This window comes from Oreochromis aureus, linkage group 13 (assembly GCF_013358895.1).
Source record: "Oreochromis aureus strain Israel breed Guangdong linkage group 13, ZZ_aureus, whole genome shotgun sequence".
Taxonomy (NCBI): Eukaryota; Metazoa; Chordata; class Actinopteri; order Cichliformes; family Cichlidae; genus Oreochromis; species Oreochromis aureus.
In genome coordinates this window covers 30,792,931-30,817,885 of record NC_052954.1, presented here as the reverse complement: position 1 = coordinate 30,817,885, position 24,955 = coordinate 30,792,931, and the positions used below count along the sequence as shown (strand labels likewise).

The 24,955-nt window shown below is 38.6% G+C and overlaps 2 protein-coding genes across 5 annotated transcripts; one reads left to right on the top strand and one right to left on the bottom strand.

Annotated features, from left to right (window-relative positions):
• The first annotated feature begins 359 nt into the window (after positions 1-359).
• si:ch1073-126c3.2 (uncharacterized protein LOC555816 homolog) lies at positions 360-4,751 on the top strand. The gene is made up of 6 exons (XM_031726731.2): positions 360-514; positions 676-764; positions 943-1,057; positions 3,919-4,031; positions 4,134-4,248; positions 4,488-4,751. The coding sequence occupies exons 1-6, from the start codon at positions 472-474 to the stop codon at positions 4,661-4,663; spliced, it is 651 nt and encodes a 216-aa protein (XP_031582591.1). The 5' UTR covers positions 360-471; the 3' UTR covers positions 4,664-4,751.
• A 2,352-nt stretch (positions 4,752-7,103) lies between these two features.
• On the bottom strand, positions 7,104-24,619 carry ccdc172 (coiled-coil domain containing 172). Of its 4 annotated transcripts, XR_005615296.1 has the most exons (9): positions 24,444-24,619; positions 24,175-24,260; positions 21,818-21,934; positions 21,062-21,227; positions 19,199-19,300; positions 17,684-17,786; positions 10,542-10,639; positions 8,091-8,178; positions 7,841-7,854 (listed from the first exon to the last, which is right to left on the bottom strand). XR_005615296.1 is itself a non-coding variant. In XM_031726728.2 (8 exons), exons 1-8 carry the CDS (start codon positions 24,520-24,522, stop codon positions 7,819-7,821), a joined length of 777 nt encoding a protein of 258 aa, XP_031582588.1. In that variant the 5' UTR covers positions 24,523-24,619; the 3' UTR covers positions 7,104-7,818. The 4 variants fall into 4 exon arrangements, 2 of the variants coding, with proteins under 2 accessions (XP_031582588.1, XP_039477480.1); XM_031726728.2 differs by lacking the exon at positions 10,542-10,639 and having other exon boundaries at positions 7,104-7,854; XR_005615297.1 differs by lacking the exon at positions 19,199-19,300.
• Positions 24,620-24,955: the final 336 nt, after the last annotated feature.

Below are 24,955 nucleotides of genomic sequence, written 5' to 3'. Positions count from 1 at the left end.
TGGGCTGGTGTGCGCACATGTATGTGAGAGGGTGTGTGTCTGAATCGCATTCTGACATTTGGCTCCATAATGGTCTCGCAGCTGAGAAGTAGAAGTGACATCCAGTTTGAAGCAGAACAGCACAAAGCTCTAATTGGAGCAGTAAGTGTGTGCTTCCAGCTCCCCCATCAGCACAAAGCAGGGACATGCATACTGAAAACAACTCTTACCAAGAGAATTTCCTGTATACTGTATGTATAAGAGACACTGTGTTTTTTTTGTTTTTTAAAGTGTGCTCAATAATTAATCTTTTTCACTTTCATGTTACGTCATCGTCAAGGAAATGCTGACAGGCGCTGACTTCAATTGCAGCTGAAAACCACAGTATTTACCAATTCTGTGAACTTTGCCCTGACAGACTGAGTCAATAAATTCACCTGTCACAGCTTTGAGTTCTCAGTTCTGGGGCAGCAAAACCCTCATTTAGTGGCCATGGCTTTAAAGGCAACACTGACTTGGCTTTGCTTACTTGCAGGTAAACTCACATTTACACATTGTTTATCGTAATGTGAGATCACAGGCAGAGTGTATATGAGGAATACAAAAATGCAGCTAAAGGAATATAAAATGTAAGGTGTAAAAGAAAAGATGAATATTACATTGGGGTTTTCTTTATGTTTGTGTGCTTGGTTGCAGTCTTGTCCTCCTGTGCAGCTCATGAAACTATACCGCTCAACTGCAGCTCACAAGCTGAACTCTGGGAACGTTTGTCAGCTGATCTCAGTGCAAGTTATTAATTTGTCTTTCCACATACATGCATATAAATACAACTCACATTACTTACTTACTTAAAATTAAGTGACGGTAAAGAAAGGAAAGGAAAGAAAAAGGAAAGAAGAATAAATAACTTGACAATATTCTCCATTTGCTTTCCATATAAACTGAATTGATATTAACCAATAGGTGGCAGTAAAGTGTGGTGAAAACCCACCATCTTCTTGGAGTGCACAGCAGGCAGCTGCACTGGAGCTCTACATGAGGAATCTGACGGATACTCTGCACACACACCAGCTGAAAGGTAGGAGGATGAGCCAGCGACATGTGCGACTGTTTGTGTTGTTTCTGCATTTCACTTCAATTCTGTTAGAATCACTTTAAGTGTTGGGCTTTAGTTACCGTTGCAACATAAATATAAAATGATTAATGTTTAAAAATAAAGGCTGATATGAATTTAAATATAACGACTGATGTTTACAGTCCATATTTCCATATTTGTTCTCATCTCAGTTTTGTGCATTGGACCTTAAAAAGAAGCCAGTTCTCTCAAAACACCACAAATGTGGGCTTCTGTTTCAGTTACACAACCTGCTGCTACACATGAAGAAGTTATTGATCAGGGTGTTACCAATTTGATTAGAAAAATTGACTAGTACTGCAGATCCGACAACCTCAGGTTTGCTGAAATGTCTTACACGCGACCATTTAACTGCACATCGCATGAACAGTCCACTCAAAGTATTTCACCCTTTCATTAAATTAGTGGAAGATTCATTTAAAAGTTGAATAAAGTATATTTTTATTTATTTAGTGTTTAACTGTAACTGGGATGAGGGTGAACCAGTGTCAAAAAAGAATACGTTGTCATGGTTCTGGGTCCTTTTGACCCAGCATTTTGTTTCTTGTGTTTTCATGACCTTTGGTGTTCTGGTTTATTATCTTAGTAGTGATCCTGAGTTTATTCTGTGTTAACCTTTGTACATTTAGGCTCCCGTCATGTCTGTGTCCACTTCTGTGTGTATGTGTTAGTGGTGTCAGTCCGTGTCCCTTATCTCCCTTTTCTGTGCCCATGTTCTTTTCCTTGTGTGTGTCATTCCATGTTTCCCATCTATGTTTATCTCCTTAGACCTTCTCATTTTCCCCAGTGTTGTGTCCTCCCAGTCCCCGTGTCATGTTATGGTGTATTGTCTCCCTTTGTGTCATGTCTCTCTCCCTTCCTCACTCTTATCTGCCTTTCCCCCACTCGTTTGTGATATTCGACAGTTTCCTGTTTTATTTTGAAAGCTTCGTGTTTTCATGTTCGGTGTAGTTCCCCTGTGGCGTCTTGTTAATTTGTATCAGCTGTGTTCCCCATTCTCATTTCCTAGTAATCCTTCTGTGTATCTATGTCAGTATGCATTTCCCTGTGTCCTTCCCCATGCATTTAGTACTTCCATTTGGGCGTTTGGGTCCTATCCTGCCTGCACACAAACGTTTCATGACATTCATAGCTTAGTAATACATTTTTAGCCATCTTAAAATAATTGTAACTCAGTTGTCAACAAAAGAGAAGCACTAACCAAGATAATAAAGTTTAATAGATTCATGAGCGGCAGTGCAAATACATAAATAAATTTTTTTTCTGCATAAAATAAATATTGGTGCTCAGCAATGGCATTTTGGCCTTCTCGCAAAGGAGAACTGCCAGGACTCGAATGTCAATTTTCAACCATTTTTAACGGAGTTTCATTCACTCAAGCATAAAATGTATTTTTGTATATTTAAGGGCCATTAAAAAGAAAAAAAAAACAAGTCTCTTCCCAAAAGCCCATTTTGAGGCGTGAAAGTTCTTGAATATATTCATTAGAAACAAGACGCACTAATAAAGTACCATCGAACAAGAAGCAGAATGTCATTAACAACTAGATGACTGATATTTACTTCTTAATTTACTCTTTCTTTTTGCAATTAAACTGATCCCCCAAACTGAAATTTATGTTTATCCAGATGAGGATTTATGTAAAGATCACATTAGAGCTCCCACTGGACCCTCCTCATGTTACTGAGTCTGACACATTATTGGGAACCACATCAAGAGGCTGGTTATGTTAGGGTTTGTAGTTTCAGGCTAGATCCATCCATCCATTCATAGCCTGCCCTAGCTGCTGTAGGATGAGATGTGGGACACTGACAAAGAATATGTTGGACTATGTTAGACATGTAACATGTTGCACTTTGATTAGTATTTAAATACTATTGTGCAGCTGTTAAAGGTGCTTATGGAATTTTAGGCAGTAAACTAATAAAAGACAGAGTAGGCAAAGAAGGCAGCTTTAAGATGTACATGATATGACACCTGTGTGCGGCGTACTTCTGCCAGGTATGAACTATATTAGTTTATGTTAGTCAGAATAGAGTTATATGGTAACCTGTTGTGTGACTAAATCTCTGTTTTCCTCATCCACACGTAAATGCAAAAACAAACTTTTTGAAAACTTCACCCTGGCAGGAGTTTCTAAAAATCTCCATTTTCAGTGACCCATTTTTACATGTGGATGAAAGGCCCCGAAGCATATAAAAAGCTGCATTTTTAAAAATACCTGTGTAGGTGTGGACATAGCGTAAAAGATTTAGTAGTTTATTTTATTGCTACCTTTAATTTATTGCAGTTCATTTTTATTTGTTTAATTGTTTACAAAAGGTTTGAGGTGTGAAATAAACTACAATGCAGTTTGAAAACAAAATATGGGTGTGCGTGGCTGGAGGAGCGCGCAAAGATGTTCATGTAAAACAAAGGGGGCCTAGCAAAAAAAGTTTGGGAACCACTGGTTTAAGGAGTGCTCTAGAGTACACGAAAATGATCGCATTCCTTGAGGAATACTTAATGAAGTGGAATCACTGGCAAACGAGTGGTTGGTTTGGAACGGAAGCTTTATTAAGATGAACTGTAGTCTACTATTTAAAGAAGGACCCTTGAAGGTAGTAATTGCCAAGTGGCTTTTCATGTCACCCTTAACTTTACTGAGGAACACATTCCCTCTGAAAATAACATTTACATTTAAAATAAGGTTACTTTCCCTGTTTTTGAACAGAAGCTCTGGTATAATACAGAACTAAAGAAACAGGAAAGACAGAAGAAATGGACATCTAATATATAAATGTTTATGATTCATTGATTTGCAGAATGCCAAGGATCTGAGCCAAAACAATGCAAAGAAGCTGAAGTGCCAAAAAACGGGGGGCTGGCATGTGCCACTGTTTTCGACAAACGCTACTGCAAACCCATGTGCAACTATGTAAGTGGTACATACATGTATCAGCATCTGTTATATATTTTTCAGTTTTTCATGATTCATATAGTGGAAAGTGGGATGAGTAATACGAGTCCTTTTTCACAGGGTTATGATTTTGGTTTTCTGAGAAAAAGACGTGTTTTTGATGAATGTAGTGGGCAAACAGGATATCAGTGGCAGAGCCAGTACGTAGGAGGAAACAAGCTGGCTGAGTGCATCGGTAAGGCAGCAGTTTATTCATCTCTTATTACTATGAATCTGCAGCTGAGGTCAAAGCAGGGAGTCGTTCCCAACGACTCAGTCATACCCAAATGTGCTTGCAATTTTCTCTGCAAAGTTCTTTTTCATTGCATTTTAATAAGTATAGTCTTAGTGGCACTAAACAGAGTTTAAATACCAGAAAATGTATGTAGATTTTAAGATGTGAAGTTGAATTTACTTCTTGCTCTTGCTTTCTAGAAGCATCTATTCAAGTCTCAGGAGCAACAACTGCATATTTTCCAAAAGATCAGGACTGCATAACAACCAAGAGCAACATTCAAATGCAGAATCGCACTCTCGAAGATTTTTCTGCTGAGCTGAAGGGTAAAGGCATACAAGGAGAGCTGAAGTATGCCTGTCTTGTATGTGGTTAAACATTATAGAGAACCATGTCATGAAAAATGGGGTATAAAAGGACCTCCTGCTGCAGTAAAAACATTTTAATAAATACTTTAACATGGAGTGTTTTTTTTCTGGCATTTGTGCATATGGACACAAATATATGTTTGCATAGTTTCTTTAGAGGCCCTGCATTTTCACAGTGCCTCACAGTTATAGCAGTTATTTTCACAACCCTTGTGCACTGAAAACCTGAAAATATCTGAATATTTTTCACCTGTTAGTAGGACAAAATCCAGATTAAAGTTTATACACTGGCGGTGGTCATGTATCATAATGAAAACTAATATTATATTGGCCCCTCATGCTGTTAGATCAAAGGAACAGTTCGTTTCAATACAGTTTTATTGATGTGAAATATCAGTCACCTCAAGGTGCTTTATACCGCCAAGATGCTGCAATAACATAGAGAAAACCCAAACAACGTGAAGACCCCCTGCATGCAAGCACTTGGTGATAGTAGGACGTAACCTCTGGCAGAACCAGACTCAGGGAGAGGCAGCCATCTGCCACAAACGGTTGAGGGTGAAGGCAGAAAGACGGGACAAAAAACACACTGTGTAAAAAAGACAGATTAATGATAACTAATGATTAAAAACAGAGTGAAAAGAGATGAGTAAAGAAGTGCATCATGGGAAGCTCCCAACAGCCTAGGCCCATTGCAGTGTAACTAAAGGAGGGTTCGGGTCACTTGAGCCAGTCTTAACTATACACTTCATCAAAAGGGCAAATTTTAAACCTAATCTAAAAAGTTCAGAGTGTGTCTGTCTCCAAACTGTTCTTCAATGGATGTCGATATATATTGTAAGGGCGTACAATTACTTAAATAGATTCATGCACGCTGAAACTCTGTTTTCACATTTGTCGAAGTCTGTGATTAGTATGTAGACAGAGTAGGCAAATCAGTTGCAAATTCTCACATATTTCTCTCACAACCAGTATTAAGGTTTTCAACTATATGTGTAAAAGATACTGTTATTTTAGCCTTTTTTTAAAAGAAATTGACAGATACAGTGAAGAAATGACAGGAAAGCAGAGAGAGCAAGAGGGAAGGACATGTGGCGACCGGGTTGGACTTGAACCCGGGCTGGCCGCTCTCAGCTGTATGGCATGTATTTGCCTGCTCAACACACTGAGCTAAACCAGCTCATGTGAAAGCTGCGAATATTGAGATTACACCATCATTGAACTCTAATCGACTATTCTCCCCTTCTCTGGCTCAAAATATGTCCTTACAGGGACACCTTTTGGTAATGTAGGTACTATACATTTGACAAGACAAGATTTCCTATGTTACTCTAGTGATACCTAGATATCACAGTTCAAATGCTACCTTACATATATATGTCACATCCCTTTACAGGTGGCATTGCAAAAAAATGAAGTTAACCACTTCGCTGATACAAACATGCCAAAGGAGTTTGCCATCCTCTGCCCCTTTTTGACATTAATAACTTATCTGTTGACTACTCCTATAATAAGTCATTTAAACTTTCAGACTTTTAAGGTTAAAAGGAAAACTGGTGTACACAGCAGAGTATATTGGTTATTACCTCTGCAACTGGAACTATATTCAAGACAAGCTTTTCAACCACCCTCTAGAATTCATCTTGGTCTTCATCTTTGGTGGAAAATGAGGTGAACCTAAACAATGCAAATGCATCTGCATCAATGCAGCCACTTAAATATTAATAAATGGCTGCATCCCTTCCATTTACATTAACAAAAGCAAATGTCTTACTGCCATCTTCACTGTTTTCCATCTGACTTCATTTGACTAACAGACACTCAATATTCATGTGCTTGACAGCCATATATTGATGAGAGCAGCCATTAAAATGAGGTTAACCACCCTGCCAAATGGACTGCTTTGTCTGCTGTTCTGTCTGCTCTCAGTTTTTGCAGACACATCCAGATGTAGCTCACCGGGGTCGAGGTTAAAAAGTCAAAATGAGATTGCAGGATCTCATTAGGTAGCCATTGACATTCCACATCATTCTACTAGGAGTCACTTTAATCAGAGAGAAAATGACCCACAGCACGACCCTCTGGTGTAGGCTGGCAGACCGTCTAATTATCAATTAAGGAAATAACTGTCTGTGGACTGAATGATTAAGAGTGGTAAATTGTAATTGCACAGAGCTTCCATTGGGTGGCAAAAGCCTAAATATCGCATCTTAAGCTTCTGTGTTTTCTGGCTGGTAACTCACTCAGTAAAACTTATTTACCCATGCACTCCAAATTTATTATTGATCAGTAAGTATAATTCCCCAGCTAGAAATGGAAGAGCATGGCAACCTTGCTCAAAGCCCTAACCCTAAGCTTATCTAATATCTTTGTGTTGAACAGACCTCATCTGAGAACCTTTATTATGATTGTGACCTTACTGTTTGACCAGTGATGAGTGGCTGTCCTCTCTAACAATCCTATAGCTAACTGGGAGCAAACTGCAGCCAGGTATTAAAATGTTTGGGTTTTTTTAATCAAAAAATGTATTTGTTTCAGTCTGGTGGTAAGGAGGTAAAGAGCCTACCAAGCTGAAAAAGGCAGCGTTACATAGGTAGGTATCCAGGGAACAGGATACGATGAATGTTATAAAGAATAAAAATAAAATAAAATAAAATGCATGCAACAATTATGCAATGTCTGTTCACCTGCTGTTTCAGTAGGCATCATCTCTGATTGGACTGGAATGTCGCAATACCATATTCTATACACTAGAGGGCAATATAAAATCACTGTTGGGACAAAACTTTGAATACCTTTTTTGCATGTGTTTGTGAATAGTTACTTTAATAAGAATCATATTTTTTAATTTAACTTGTTGGTGGTATAAGCAAGGATTAGACACATGGAAAAAAGGATTCATACATTTTAATAAACCTGTTTTTTGGGGGGGTCTTCTGACTATCCCAGAAATGGGCACAAAAGTGTCAAAGACCAACAGAAAGAAAATATTCAATCCACACATAGAAAAACAAATATTATCCAGGGCTTAGTTAAGACTCTTAGGAGATAAAAAAGAATAAAGAAAGCAGGGAAGCAGAAACTAACCGTCTGTAAATCAGCATCTTTGTTTTTGAACATAAGACAAACAAGATAAACTTTGCAAATTATCAGTGTGCCTAACCTAACACTGCTCAGCCCCTTGGCTGCTCTCCAGCTTCTGCAAGTAAAAAAGAAGGGGAAAAAAATAGGTTTACAAATAACAAATGTGACAATGACAAATGTTTTGCAAATGAATACAGATATACATTTTAGCTCGTGTGCTACATTTGGAAGTTTGCCCACAACTACCTTTCAAAAATTCTAAGCAAATTTGACAGTATCTGTGTATGACTGTGTCATGATAAAAAAGGAAAAAAATAAATGGAATAATTTAAATAAAAGCCACCAACTTACTGACTGCAGGAATTGAATTTCTGAGCTTAGTTCCTCTCGCAGATGCTCAAGTTGTCCTTCTCTGTGCATCTCCATCTCCTTCCTCAGCCTGGCAAGTAAATAAAACCACGTCAGTAACAAAACATAACATCTGGATAAACTTCATTTTTGCATGTAGAGTTTAAACCGCTTATTTTTTTTCTGGTATATTGTTTTTATCATTATATTTACTTTTGCTTTGTTATTGTGTCCAAAATAAAAGAAATACATAACATAATACCATTTTCCCTCTAGTATTTATAATGGTGGGAACACCGAATCCACATGCACAAAATATTTCAAATGCTTTCTGAAAAATAACAAAATGAACACAATAGCTGCCATCTGTTAAACAGATTTCCCCCTGAAGTCTGAGTTTATGTGACTGTTTGACATTTCAGATGAATGTTCAGAGCGAGGTGTTGTAACTATATGTGTAACATAAATCACAGCATTTGACTCGGTGATTGTTTGTGTGCACAAAAACAATTTCACCACTGGATTAGGACTACGGTTCAACTAAGTTATTTACAATTTACTGTATCCCAGCATCCACTGAGCAATACATTTACATGAGTTGAAACTGATGAATTATCTTGAAACAGATCCTACCAATCCATTTTCTGCCATTTATCTGGGTCAGCAGGGAAAAGTGTGGGCAGTCTGAGCAGAGATGCCCAGTCTTCCCGCTCCCCAGCCACCTCCTAGGGGGACACAGAGGCATTCCCAAGCCAGCTAAGAGACATAATCTCTCCCGTGCGTCTGCTCTGGGGCCTCCTTCTAGTTGAATATGCGCAAAACACCTCACGCAGGAGGCATGTTGATCAGACACGTACCTAAAACGGCTCTTTTTGATGTAGAGGAGTAGCTACTGTAACCTAAGCTTGCTCCAAATGACTGAACGCCTCACCCATCTTAGATTCAGAGCTATGATGAGGAGAAAAATCATCCATGATACCTCGCCCAGGACAGGGTTACCATGCCCCACACTGGAGCCAGACCTTGGGGAGGCTCTTGTCAGTAAGCATCTACTGGGTCAGCTATAATGAGTCACTGGGGCAACCCTCGCTCTGGTGCTCTATGTATCAGGCAGCATTCAGAGGTGGAAGCCTCAGCAGTCCAACGCCTTGTTGCCAAAACTGGTAACAGATCATTCTGTGATCAGCTAATTTTAAATGTTTTCCTGTCCTGCATTATGTAACCTTTGTGGCACGCTAAGAAAATGAAGCCAGACCGAGGGACTGCAGTACTTGACAGAAGTGACTAAACCGCATGAGGCATAATTGTGTGCTGTTAATTCAAAATGTACACCATGTATGACAAATGTCACAGCTGAAGAGGGGGAGTGTAGAGACAAGCACAAACACTCACAGCCTAAAATGTTAGACTCTTCGGCTCCTCCACAAAGCTGCAGTTAACACTGCATTCTCCCTGATTTTGTGTATTTAGTAATGTCTCCTGGAGCTTGCTCCATAGATACAAGGATGAACAGAAGACCACAAGGGACAAACTTCTAAGTATAAAATGACGTGACAGCAACAAATCAAGTGTAGCAATTTCTCTCACACCAAAATCATCCAAATGGAAAATTTTTAAAGGTGGGTTGGGTGCTTTAAAGTGCATGGCTGCAGGTGAAAAAAGAAATAAAAGATGAGGACACACAGATGCAGAAGGAATGCGTCAATGAAAGAAAGAAACATTTTGAGACCAGCAGAAAGCTTCCAGAATGTCTTAGTCTGGTTACAGCTGAACTACTGCTGTGCAAATTCAATTAGTAATTGGAAATCCAGACTTTTTATTTAGCTCAAATATGTATACGCACTGCTTAGTTAACTGTTTCTAGGAAATCATAGCTGCTACACACAGAGCATGATAGTTTTACCCCAGAAGAAATACGCAGAATTTTTCACTCCACATATTTAAAGGCCACGTTTCCTTAAATATAGTTTTCCTCAAACTCGGAGTTGCCGTTTTAGTCCCATCTATGTTCTGAAGCTTTTTAAAGCACATCTTGTTCTGATTTATAGAACTTGCTATTCCTAAAAATGTTGCAAGAGCAGATTTTTTTGGGACAACATTTTCTAAATGATAAAAAGAGTGGAATTAGACAGATGATGCCTCATCTGCATATTCAGCCAGGGTCATATTACTTTGTACTCGTAGGCAGATTTCGTCTGCAGCAGGTGAGTCATCCATCCACACATGCACATTTTCGAAACAAACACAGACGACAAATATAAAGGATAAAACATAAAATATAAATCAAAAATCACTGCTTTTAGTAGGATATCAAAAACTATCATTTGTTCATCTGAGTGATTTCCACAGGAACAAAGCTGGTTTTACTGTGTTTATCCAGAAGAAACTGAAACTCATAATGCAAAGGATGTGCATGGTCAGGTAAGTCTAACATTAACAGAGTCATGTGCATACTTTTAAATGGTCCTGCTTCCACACCCACTCTGATACAGGATACAAAGGGTAAGAGTGAAAGCACGCATCCCAGTGTGACGCCAGTCCAGGGGCAAAGTCTGGAATCCAGAAAAAAAAATGATTTTTGTTTATGTCAAACTGTTTTTAAAAGTCTGCTGATTAAAACATGGGGGTTAAATGTGGTGAAGGCTGAAGAAAAATCCGAACATTTCAGAAAAGTTTGAACACATAAAACAACAACAATGTAGAGATTTTCATGGGAATATTTTTTAGTAAATGGACTGGTTCTTAAATATTGCTTTTCTACTCAATCTGAGCACTCAAAGCACTTTACACAACTTCTTCTAACGTCTTGATGCATTCTCAATCATCCAGGAAAGTAAATCTCCAAAAGTTGAATCTGTTCATCTGGACGTAGCGTTTTGTGGGAGAAACGTTTCGTCACTCATCCAAGTGACTTCTTCAGTCTCAGCTGAGTGCAGGTTTCCCCAAACCTTATAAACAGTACATTTGCATAATGACTGAAACCAGCCCACTGAAGGAACAATGGGCTGTGAGGTCAGTTCCTTAACCATAATTATGCAAATTCCCATGACCATTGATCAACAATCACTGACCAAAACCCACTGATCAAAGAACACTGATCAATGGCCATGAGTACCATTCACAGAGAGTTGGGGAATGGCTGCAATCACAGCATTGTAAGATGGCGAAAGATGTACCCTTAGGCCCCTCCTCGATTCAGAGATGGTCTTTCCTTTTCACGTAAATGGCCTCCTTGACTCGGCGCTCAAACCAGCGTTCTTCCCTGTCCAGGATGTGTACATCCTCATCCTTGAAAGAGTGTCCACTGGCCTGTAGGTGTAAATAAACTGCAGAGTCCTGGCCTGATGAGGTTGCTCTCTGTGTTTATAAGGTTTGGGGAAACCTGCAGTCAGCTGAGACTGAAGAAGTCACTTGGATGAGTGACGAAACATTTCTCCCACAAAACGCTACGTCCAGATGAACAGATTCAACTTTTGGAGAACTTCTTCTAAGCACTTTCTATTTAACATCCACACTCTGCTGGATGCACTGGAGAGCAACATGGGGTTAGTGTCTTACCCAAGGATATTTGGCATGCAAACTGGAATCAAACTGCCAACCTTTCATTTAGTAGGTGACCTGCTCTACCACCTGAGCTACCACCACCCCATCTAGTCCCGTGGTTAGAACTTTTGGCTCACAGTGACAAGGTTCTGGGTTTTAACTGGCCTCTCAGTACGTAGTTTGCGTGTTCTCCCTGTGGCTGTGTGAGCTCTCCCTTGGGAGCTTCCTCCCACAGTCCAAAGACATGCATGTCAGGTGAACTGATGATCTGAATCTCTGCTAAATTGACCACATGTCTGAAAGTGAGTGTAAGTGGTTGTCTGTCTCTCCAGCCCGAGCCGCCTGCAACCATGAACTGGAAAAATGAAGGAATGGATGGAACTATTTTTCTCCTGTTGGGGACAAAATATTAAGTCCTAATCATGTTCAAAAAATGCATTTACAAAACAAAAAAAAAACAATGAATGGAAGTTATGATGATGATTTTATTGCCTTAATATCATTAATACTGTGGATGTTTCTCTGTGATATGTGTAAATTGTTAAAGTTTTAAAAATGAGCACATTTGCAACAATATCATGGAAGAAATGTAATAATAATGACAAGTTTTAAACAAAGAGATCACATAAAGTATATCAGATAAAGACAGGACAGATCAAAAATGCACTTAAACGTAATCACATATGTGAACTTTATGGACTGCTGCTCCTCGGTTACAGATTGAAACAAACTTCTTGTGCCTTTAAAAGCAGTCTGCGCTTATGGCAGCAGAGTAAATATTTCACACTATAATTTCATAAACATACAATTGTGTTACTCAGTTCAGTTTGTCTCTGAGAGCCATTGGACTTTGATCCGCGCAGCGTGATGCCTTGGCTGTGATTGAACTGTTATGGCAGTTGTGGAGGATCCATACTGAGCTACACCTGAATTGAAGACGAACGAACCGTTTCTTCTTTTATTGGAAGTTAATGAAACAATAAAACAGCCTGCCTAAAATTGCATTTTCACAGTTTGAAAACCAACAGCCATGTTTTAAACTTTACACTTCTCTCTGGAACTTACAAATCCGATTTTTAAGGCAACCAGGCTGTGCTTCAAACGACACAATAATGTCCCTAAAGCAATACTCATTTGGCATTTTGGCTGTTGGTGGTCTCTGCTGGCTTTTACTGGAACTCTACAGAGCTACACACAGAGCTACAGACATCTTTAAATGAACACTCATAAATAATTTGCCAGTAATATGTCAGTGAAGAAAATCCGACACATAATAAAATATATACAGCTCTTATATAATCAATTCCAATCACATAGGTGCATATTTCAAGTATCTTTCTATTGTGACAGTGTCCAATCTGCACCAGCAACCACTCTGTTTTGCACACTGAACACTTTTTAAATGACTCTAGCACTCCTTCAAATTGACATGCATTCAATTTCCAACAATCAATAAGCAGAGAGTTAAATATGCGTTTTAAAGACACGCTGCAGTGGCTAAAGACAGGATTGATGGTTTCAGTTCAGAATGGATGATCATAAGAACGGCTACAAGAGGAGGGGGTGTCTCCGCCAAAGCTACATCCTCAGCACTTCCCGGGGCTAATAAGGCCAGCGGTAATGAAGGACCTAGTATGTTTAATGAGGCTGATGGATGAACAGGACATGCCATGCACATGCATGATTTAAGACGATGCTAAGAGAGGGAGAGTGAGAGAGAGAGCGAGAGACAAAAGGTGGGCTAACAAAAAAGGAAGCGCACATGAAGATTAATATATAGAGAAATATAAATAAAGCAAATGTTTTTAACATGCCCTTATTCCTTTCCTCTTTAACATCTTTATTTCAAAACCAGAAACAAAACTGAACCATGGTATTGTGAAGAGGACATTATCCAAAGTGGTGGCATCAGCAACAACAATGACCCTTCCTTCCTGGAACACTATTGATCGCCAACCTTTAATTAAATAAAGGACGTCTCTCAATGTAGTGACAGGGTGGACCTGTTTCAATACGTTTCTGTAGGAAATAATTAAATTTATGCCATGCATCTATACTGTATACTGTACATCTGTACTGTGAAGGGAGCACATATCTGTCATAAATGTGGTTCCGAGTGCTTTCTGCTGCTTCTTTTTAGTGTTCAGTTTTATATTTAAGTATTCACAATTCTCAGGCTCCCCTGGTGCCCCAACCCGCCCTTGCATTGGAGGTTCCCAGTGTCTGAGGCTGGGTGCTCGGGTGAGTACTGGTTTGCGTCCTGGCGGCCGCTTGGCAGGGCCTGCTCTGGTGTAGCCGTCATTTTTTTTCTCTCTCTCTATCCCTCTTCTTCTCCTCTATTTTTTTCTCTGTCTTTCTGTTAACTCTCTCTCCAACTTCACTTTCGTTCTTCTTCTTTTTTCTTTTCCGTCCCCAGTCTTGTCGGTTATCGTTGTAATAATCCAAAATAAAAAATCCTAATAAAGTTCTAATAAAATCTATAAAAATAAAATAAAAATAAAAACTATCAAGTGGACCACTGTTTGGCTTTTTTGTCTTTCAGACAACAATTCTGATTGTTATATTGTCGAACAGGACAGGGAAAAAAATCTATGTATATTTTTTTCTTGTACTTACTGAGAAATAAGAAACATCAAGACATGTAGCTTTACGGCTACAGCACAAAGTAAAACCAGATTTCAATTACAACAACAACATCGTTCGAAAGATTTCACTGAAAATATGAAAGAAAATTTGAATAAAGAAATTGAAAAGCAAAGAAATGCAAAATGAAAACAACATGAATCAAAGGCTATGGATTTCAGTTTAAATATCTTAGCAAGATGAAAACTCCATGAACAACCTTCTGTCGCACTAGAGGTTAATCCAGAAAATCAGAAACAGGAGGAACTAAATCCACAGGAGGTGATGTGCAACTGCTCATGGCTCAATGAGACACGAAAAGTAAACTAAAATTACTGCATACGGATACATGATTATCAAAGTAATACAGGAAATAACTAAAAGGGGAGCATTAACAAAGTGAGAGGGACTTTACTACATATGGGGAACACAGGGGAGGCATGTTTACCTGACAGAACAAATACTATAACCACCACAGTAACTGGAACAGAAGCACCAAAGTGAAAACGCAATAAGCAAACAAAGAATCAAGCTGAAGACGATTAATCGTCAACACAACTTAGGAGTCCAAAAACACAGAACCCAGGGCTGTGACACCCACATATTTATAATTGCATACTGAACTGCACCGATTAACAACTATTACCAATGTAATATAACAAAAACAATCATTTAATTAAATAGCTAAACATGCCTAAGAGATGATCATGGAGAAACACTTCTCTGGCAAAGCCTAAGTCAGTAACAGTAACTTAGACTCCCGAGCTTGGACCCACTGACTGTGTATTAACATAGGATGGAGCCAGTGTGAGGTCTGCAAAGCCTCTGGCTGAGCTTGATCCCCATCACCACCTTGACTGATTGAAATCTGACCTGACGAGTGCACTATAACAGAAAAATCGAGGAACACTGTGCACTCATACGTTGCTTGAGAATCACAAGGTAGGCTGAGCTCAGAGAGGTAGAGGAGGGATTATTTTATTGTGAAGACATAGCTCTGCTTCTTCAGTTCTGCTTATTGGAGGAAAAAAAACTAAATGCCTAAAATCTGGTATTGCATCCCCGAACATAGATGTAAAAATTATTGATTTTAGAAGTTGGAAATAAAACATGGAAAATGCAAGGGAAAAAGTGGACAGAGGAAACAGTGAACACAGAGGGATCTTGATGCTTAGCTTTCCTACATGTTAAGCACACGTTTGGTCCAGTTTGAAACAAATGTCATTTTTAAGCTGCTACATTCATGGAAGCTAAGCTCAGAAGCTTTCTGAGAGTGTTCAGGTCATTTTACATTGAAAGTTTGCAAGTGACTTGGCTTACTACAGCAACTTGTTAGCACGTAGCTAATGTTAGCTTTCTAACACCTAACTAAACACAGGGTACTAAAACAGTGATCTAATGTTCTTAAGCAACTTTTCAGCCCTCAATTTTATATTGTGCGGTTGACTGTTTTCTCTGGCTGTGACAATTACTATGATCGGTGGCTCATTTTGTTGTTATTTAGGCCCTTATAATATTTGACTATATATATTATACTTTAGTATTTTTAAATCTTAGGTTTTGTTACTGTGCCTTCTTTGTGTTCTATGTGTCAAGTCAGTTATCTTTTCTTGTCTGTTCTTTCCCAGTCTCTATGTTTGTGCATCTCCTCTGTCTTCCCTGTCATCCGTGTCTCCTTGTCAAGTCTGTGTCTCCGTGCCCGTCTTGTATTTCCTGTTTTACTTTGACGGTCTCATGTCCAGTGTTTTCAGTTTTGCTTCTGCCCTGTCTCGTTTGGTCAGATTAGTCCCAGCTCTGTCTCCCTCCTGTTTCCCACTCCCTCGTCACTTCCTGGTGTATTTAAGCCCTGTGTTTTCCTCTGTCCGTGTGCCGTCGTTACCTCATGCAGCTGTGTGTCTCACTGTGCGTCTCGCTGTGCCTTCTTGGTGTTTCCTCTGAGTTTCCAGTTTTAGTTTCTAGTTCTAGTTCCAAAGTTTCTATTTCTACTTTTATGTTTTATTGTATTGAGTTTTGCACAGCCATTAAAGCTGCCTCCTTCAGTTAAACCTTTCGTTTCGAGTCCTGCATCTGGGTCCTACATCCTGCCTGCCAAAGCACTAGTCATGACAATAAAGCTCATACCCACAAGAAGAGAAAAGAATGATGAGGTAACTGTATCTGACGAAGCAGTCTCCCTAAAGTTTCCTTTGAGGAGCCTTAATGGTTACAGATTTAATACTTTTCATTTGCTTTGAAAGTCAAAGAACTACTGTTAGAGAAATCCAAAATATTGAAGTGACCTAAAAAAAAAACAGAATTCTGTGTAACATGGTTCTCTACATGTGACATGTATGAGTGTGTTTGAATTCCTTTATAGATTATTCCAGTTAAAGCCACAGACAGCAGACACGAGACCATCCTTTGGTGCGTAGACTCCATTTTGACGCCTCGCGCTAAGCACTTTGTGAAATGCGGTGAGCATAGGTCAATGGGACACTGCACGCTCCTACTTGTAGATTTCAAAGTATCCATCATACCCTGATTTAACATCTATTTTACTGTAAATGCAGCAATTTACTAAATGAACATGATGCATTACTATGTCCATCCTTTATATACAGTCTGTGGTTAAAGCCTGATGTATTATTCCACTAAAACCAAAACTGATTAAACATTTAGCTTGAATGCTAAGCTTTACACTGTCATCACTAATAAATATATCAATAACAATAGCCTCAGTTGGTTGTTTTTCTCCAGTTGCTGACAAAATGAAATATACTCCAGATCAGAGCCTTAATTAAACCAAATGGCCTTAATGCGCTGTTATTTACACTTCTACGTTTGGACTCTAGCCAGCAGGATCAAGGAGGAGAAAAAGGCAAGACAAGAACTGGGCTTACTGGTCTATTCAGCCCTTCTTGGTATGATTCAGATCTCCCATTTGCAAACAGTTTGATTTAAAAGCCAGGATGCTTGGCTCTGCAGCATTTCTTTCGTCTGTTTTTTTTTAAGTACATTTACCGTTGTAAGAATGACCGAAGCTGATAATACCACTACTGAGATGGAATTTTTTGCAATTATACTATAGAAAACCACAGGGTCCTGCAGAGAGGGGACAGCGGTTGTGCTTCTGAACACCGAGTTCTCCGACAGCATTCACAAAACAAAATTCTCCACTAATTAAAAATCACAGCTGCTCAGCAAGGAATGTTTAAAACACCAGGAATCTCTGTGGAAATATTGTTAATGAAATGCTGAGTAGCCTAATGCTGTGTTTTTATGTAAGTCTCCTCTTTTGTGTCTTACTTATCTGTAATATTTACTGTGTTGGACCTCCCACAGATTATTCTGTGACATGATGTAACTGCAAGTAAATCTGGTACTGTAGACTCCATCTATGTGTCCAAATGCATAAACCTCCCTCAGCATCCAGACAGTTATCCAGCACTCACCTCAGACAGGCGCTGTCAGAGAGAGGTTTCTGACTGACAAACTGGCTCTCCGATCTCAGAGATTCTGTCATTGCTTCAGCCTCACTCAGCTGACGATCCAGGTCTGCAGTCAGGAGTAATAAATCAAACATAAGACGACGTCACTCGGGGAAGACAGACACATGCTGTAGCTGCACGGTTAAAACAATGGAACAAGGTTTGGATTATACAACACCAACTACACAACTGTTAAATTTTCTTATTCTAAAGGGACTGGTATGGTTGTGTGTTGGTCCTACGCAGAGCTTGCAGACTGTCATGCAGCTGTGTACCCTCACCAAGAGGGCAGTGCCAAAAACAGCTATGTGGGCTACGCTTCTGTGTTTGTCCATCTTTTAGTTAAGCTCCTGCCACAAAGACCAAAGTCATGAAAGACAAAGAAGTTCTCTGTAGTGAAGTGAAACTAAATGTTAAAAACAACAAAAACTGTCCACTGCAGCCAGTCTGTGCTTCTCATTCTCTCATACATATGTGACTTACTCATGGAGTAACACAGTTCCTGTCTTGAGACCATATCATAACTATATTCTATATCTGTATTCTATATCCTCATGATATGGCTCATCAATTGTATTCCTCTGTAGTAGCTACAGCTACATCACCCTTGTTCTTGAAAGCCTAAACCAGTACACCACTTCTCCTTTCCTCAGACATCCTCTCACTCTCTAAGATTTTGTGAGGTCCTGGAGAGCTCACACAGTCTCTCATCTAGCTCAGCTCCATGCCTCCACAGGTATGTCATCTGTACCAACTACCTTTCCACTCTTAATCTTTTGATGGTACGTTGAATTTTGTTATGTTCTTTCTCTCACTTCCTGTTTTAATTTGTTTTCCGTTTTCTTACATTTTATTTAATTGCTAACTTTTTCCAGTCTGCTGCCAGTTTTCTTCCACACCTGTTCTACATCAGCCAATTACTCACCTGTGTATTTGTGTGTGTTCCTTTTCCCATTGGTTCCTTGTTGGCAGTCAAGACTTCCAGCCCTTTCTCATAATTCTAGTATAAGCTTTTCTTCTTGCTTTGTTTTGCCAGTGTCTTTATTTTATTTTTATTCTCTTCATGTACAGACTGGTTTTTGGACTGTTCTGCCTCACCTTTTGGATTTTATGTGGTAAAACCCTGGACAGAAACAAAGTTGTGGACTTTTGGATTTACTTTGACATGGAATGTTTGGCTCCTCTTCTTAGAAAGGAGTTATTACAGTATGTGTGTGTACAGCCTCCTTAACTCAGATTTAAAAAACACGGCAAGCACTCCCTCTCAACCTGTTCATGGAGCCAGAAATATGTTGTAGAAGATCTAACATCTGGGCTCAAGATTAAACTGCCTTGGCAGACCAGCTGAATTATAAAATAACTGCTGGTCTGGGTTAAAGGCTCTGTGAATGCATGTGGAAAAATTAAAGGAGCTTACAGAGGTCCTTTTAAAAATATGGCTATGGTCTGTTTTGCATAAAATGAACCTTCGCTGCACACCTTCATCGATATCATTCAGACTCTGTAGTTCAAGCAGGAGTGCTCTCTTCTCTTCCGCAATGGAGCTCATGTGACTGTTTGTGCAGCTCATCAACTCCTTCTCTAAATTATAAAAGAGGAAAAGATAAATCTGCAAAAGTTCTCAACACAACCTGAGTTTAAATCACTTCACATTAGGCCTGTATAAGAGCTGTTAGTTATCCTAATGATTACATTAAAAACATGAACACAGTGTTTTTGTTTGGCTGGTTTCAAACTGTCAAGAAAACCTTTGTTACATTAAACTTGTTTTCTAAAACCTTTTTTTGATATTTAACCTTTACTTTACCTTTGTGTGGTTAAATATTTAACCACACATCAATAGATATATATGTTCACAGCACAAGTATTAATAGTGCAGCAGACGCCAGGTGTTTGAGTGTGAGCTTATATAATTATTATAAGCCCTGAACTCACTAACCAACTTAATCACAGATTACACTGGAATTTGGGTGTTTAAGCAGGTATAATTTCTTGCATTTCTATATTTAGCAGGCAACTGTTACACTAATATGAGATGTCTGGGCTCATACACAGTAGATGTAGCAATTATTCATTTCATTCAGGACCACTTCAGTCAAAAGATTTGTATTTCTGTCAGAGATAACTCATATTTAACTATAACTATAATTTAACTATAACGATAACTATTCCAACACCTTAATTTGTTTCTTTTTCAGCAGCTCTGTTCCTGATTTGTTGTTGTGCTTGGGATCACTGTCCTGTTCCATGGCTCAATTTCAGCCAAGCTTTATTGATCAGATGAATGGGCTCACATGTGGCTCCATGGTCACATAGTTCATGGTCAACTCAATGACTCCAAGTTACCTGGCCCTGGTGGCTGTAAAACAAGCCCAAATAATCCCCCCCTCCACCACCGTCCTTGACAGATGGTTTGCAGTGTTCGTGCTGATATGCTTTCATTGGTTTTTGCCAAATAGGGTGGTGTGCATTATGGCCAGATATCTACAGTTTGGTCAAAGGACATTGATCCTGAAGTTCTTAGTTTGTTCAACTTTTCAAGCCCTTTTCAAGGGCTTTTCAATGCCATAGTCTTTTAAGATAAATCAGGACACCCCTCCAAAATAGGCATAGCTATTCAGTCGTTTTCTAATTATACTGCCATGAACTTTAACATTTAACATGCTAAGTGAGGCTTGTCAAGTCTGAGATGTAGTTGTAGGAATTTTAGCTGTTTCACTAAACCAGCACTCCCCACCAGGCTGCGAGAGTTGAGGCTCAGGTGTGAAATTTATGGTTTTCAGGGTTTTTATCGTTAACTCAGTTTCTCTGGGTCTTTTCCCGTGTCTTATGAATAAATCGTCTTTTTTATGTACCGGTACTGGTTTTATTTTGTTGTCTTTATCTGCGACACCTTAAAGGCCGGTCCGTGAAAATATTGTCGGACCTAAACCGGTCCGTGGCGCAAAAAATATCGGGGACCGCTGCTCTAAACGCTGCACGGTCTGATCTTGGCGTGAATTTGTCGGGACATCCATTGCTGGGAAGATTACGGTAAATGTTCCAAACGAGCAAGCTGGCAAAATTTCTGTTTTTATTAAGGTGGTCACACTTGTTAATGATGAGTGAATCAAGTGCACTAGATCACCTGGCTACTACTTACTCTCTTAACTCCCACAGAAGCAGAAAGAGTGTGCTGCATAGAGTCCTTGAAAACTTTCTTTTTCATGATTTATAAGCATTGGAGATCTATTTTGCCCACTTCTAAAATAACTAATAATTTGTAGAGGAGCATTCAGGGCCACATCTGTTTCACGTAACCTCTGTCTTCCCTGAAAACACTACAGTAAAGTGTTTTACGACCTTTGTATATCGATTCCACCTCCTTCTCCAGATCCAGGAGCACAGTGTGAGTTTGGCTCTTGAAGACTGTCTCTCTGTTCGCCTTAAGACTGAAGTCACTGTTAAACTTTGAGATCTCTTGAAGGAAGTTTTCCTCCTCTTCTTTAGCCGCCCTCTTTATCTTGCTCTGGTATGAAAAGGAGGATCATGGGAAATACTTCTAACAACAATAATAACAGACCTTGTGGTACTACAGACTTAATTTTACTATATAATTATGATAACATTTGGAAAAAAAGAAAATCTTTGCTCTAAGAGCTTATTGTGTTGAATGCAGAATGCCACCATTTTTGGTGGCATTCTGCATTTTACCTGCTGCGTGAAAACAGGTTGTGACAGGGCTTGCAATAGCTATTGTTACTTTAGCAGCAAAGTGGGGATAGTATAAAAAATAAGATAATCCTAAATGAGAAAAAAAATTACCTGCTTCTAAAATGAAGCTCTGAGTTTACACTCTTTTTACATAACCTAGTTTAATACCTCTGGAATTTTAAACAAGCAATTCTAAAATGTCAAACTCAGTTTCTACGAAAATACAAACATCTCTGAAGGGTACCACTTTTTTGATCTGTGCAATCACTGATTAATTGATCGGGTCATTCCATATAGTACTGTGATTCAATCAAGAAGTTTAAACTATTAAAGCTGAAGAGGTATCCATATTGGATACAACCTGTCTAATTTGAGAGGTAAGTATTGATCCAGGCTTCAACCTACTAGATGCTCCCTGAGGTGGCTCTTCTGACAGAGCAGCTCTTCAATTTGCTTTAACATCTGGTTCTCATATTTCTTTGCCAGGTCATACTGCAGCCTCATTGCAGACAACTGCTGAGCCTGAAGCATAAATACAGGAGATGATCAAGACACACAGTCTGACAGACAGATGTACAGCGAGGGAGATGGATTGGTGATGCTTCGTATGTGAGCGATATCACCTGATACCAGACGGGGTGAAATGAGATCAAAGTTCTAGGCTACGTTCACACTGCAGGTCTTAATGCTCAATTCTGATTTTTTGATCAAATCCGATTTTTTTGTCTGCTTGTTCACACTACAAATAAAATGTGACAGCAAACACGCTCTAGTGTGAACCCTCAAAGCAGCCCGCATGCGCAAAAGAAGACGTCACACACAACGCGCTCTGTTTAGACCCAGACCAAACAGTATTGTTTGACTGATGGCCCTTAATATAAAGACTTGTTTCGGACTTTATGTTTCCCAATTTTGCTTTAAGTTATAAAGTTATTTTGTTATTTACACATGGCCCAATAATTATCCTTATTGCTGTTTTAGAGGAGCGGTGCTTCAAAGGATAGTTGCAGATTTCTGTCAGAATCTGCAGATTATACAGTACAAATAAAATGTTCACGTTTCTCCAACGTTGTCTTCCCAACAGTTTCACTAACATCTACAGGGGATGGCCAGGAAGCGTTCACGATGTCTTCTCGGGCGCTTCTCTGGCACTGATAATTGGCGTCTGTCTTGTGTCAGTGACGTAAAAGACGGATTTAATGGGACATGACCGTTCAAACAGCAGTCGCTTTCTGAAACATCAGATATGTATCGGATTCAGTACCACATACAAAAGTGACCCAGATCGGATTTGAAAATATCGGATTTGTGCCGTTCACACTGTCATACCATGATCGGATATGAGTCACATAGGGTCAAAAAGTCGGATTTGATGCGCTTTCGCCTGCAGTGTGAACGTAGCCTAGTTTGGAACAATCAGTATATACTCTATAACCGACTATTAGAGACAGACATAACAGACATAATAACTGGAGTCATTTTGAAAATGTAACCAAAAACATCCTGTTTCTTTAACTAGTTCAGCAAAAATTCTCTTTTTAAATCGATATAAACATAAAGAAAGAGCGATTATGTAGGAAGGTAGATTCTTGCCTTGGGCATAACTTTTGGTGCAATTTTCAGTCTGTTTCTTGAGCTAAAGAGGAGAAAGTAGCTTTGCTTTTCTTCTGCTGTAATACTGAAGTGCAGCATGTTTCCGTGAGCACAATCAGCTTCCAAGTCCTATAAACACTGTAATTATCTTAAGACAGCTCTCATAAACCATAAGACCTTACATCATGAGAGCTGTAAACACACTGTGCAGTAAACACAGCCTGCATATCTGCATGATGTAAACAGTCTCAATAGTCAAAAAAAAAGATACCACTGCCATGTGTTTTCAAATCATCAGTCGGGCATGGTGTCGTCCTTGCAATATATGTGAAAAGAGCAAAGAGCCTCTTTTTTTTCTTTTTCTTTTTTTTGTAATGGGGCATAATATCTCACACACGAAACGTCTCAGTAATGTTATTTGGGGAAATAAGCCATTGATTTTACAGTGCCATTTGCTATTGATCATTGATAAAAGAAGGTAGAGATTAAGTGTTTTAAATTATAAACTAGATCAGCTCATCAATATGGCACTGTGCTGCTTTGATAGTTCAATGTCTGATTTTTTTTAAAATTCATCAGTTTCTATTCATATTTTACAATGTGTGCATTTTTTTAGTTTTATAATGGTGATGATAAGGAGAATGGCCTGTTTCCTTTTGGAAACCACAAAAAAATAAATATTAATTATATTTGTTATATATATACGTGTTATGTTAATCCCAGGTAAAACATTCCAGGAACAACATTTTACTAATTTTTATTAGAAATTAAATAATATGGCACCTCTGAAATGAGCACTGAGCTGTGTAAACATAAAGCTGTTATGTAATAAATCACAATACCATGAAACAGACCTATTTACAGGGGCTCACTCTAAAATACAGTGCAACAAGTGAACACTTTCCATCACCCTATGACATGATTTTACAGCTACTGTGTAAATATTTAATAAACACCGTTCAAGATCATTTAAGACATTATATATGATGAATCTGTTTAAAGCTCAGTAAACTATGACTACCATTCACACAGAGGGTTATTTGAAGAACCAAATGGTTTATATCTAAAATCTAATAAATGTAAGCATCTTAAACACAGTGCTATGACTTTGGCTCTGGTCACAAAATATATGTAATTCACATGTTAGCATCAACTAGCAACAGTTTCACCTTTTCATCAAGTTCCTCTTTGCTCTTCCCATACTGTTCAGTGACACTCTTTATCCTCTCATTGCATCTGATGATGGCTATTTTGACTAAAGAACATTAAAAAAACAACAACAACAACACATGATGCAACATTAAACATTAAAATACAGTAGCCTGTATAGATCTATATTTAGCATTTTCACTAGCGTTTAGCTGTTAGCTTATTTGCTAGCTGAAGATTGATAATTAAGCAAAAAACAAACAGATTGACTGAAATAAACAAAACTTACCATCCTTGATTTTTTGTGTCTGTTCTGCTAACTGTTGCTCAGTTAAAAGAATTTGTTGAAAAAGTGTGTCTAAACTCATGTTTGCTTAGTAGCTGGGTCAATAAACAGTTAGCTAGCAGACCATCTAACCTAAGGAGGCTTGTTTCTGTCAGGACAAAGAGTCTGAATGACTGACTTAGCTTATAATTGTGACATTGTTGCAACATTTTTTAATTAGTTTTTTTTGTTTTTTTGTTTAACTTTAATTTGTATTTGTAGTTCAGTATATTTAGCTTTAGTTTTAGTAGTCGTAGTTTCCAGACAGGAGTCATTGCTTTTATTGTGTCCTTAAAATATTTGGTTTTAGTTTTGCTTATTCAATTATTTTAAATTAAATTTGATGTTTGATATCATGATATTGACATTAAATATTATAAAGACTGTTCCTTTGAAAATAAATAAATCAATCTTATACTTTATACTCTTATACTTTATGGATTCTATATTTGGAAAATTCCTCCATTATAGCAGTA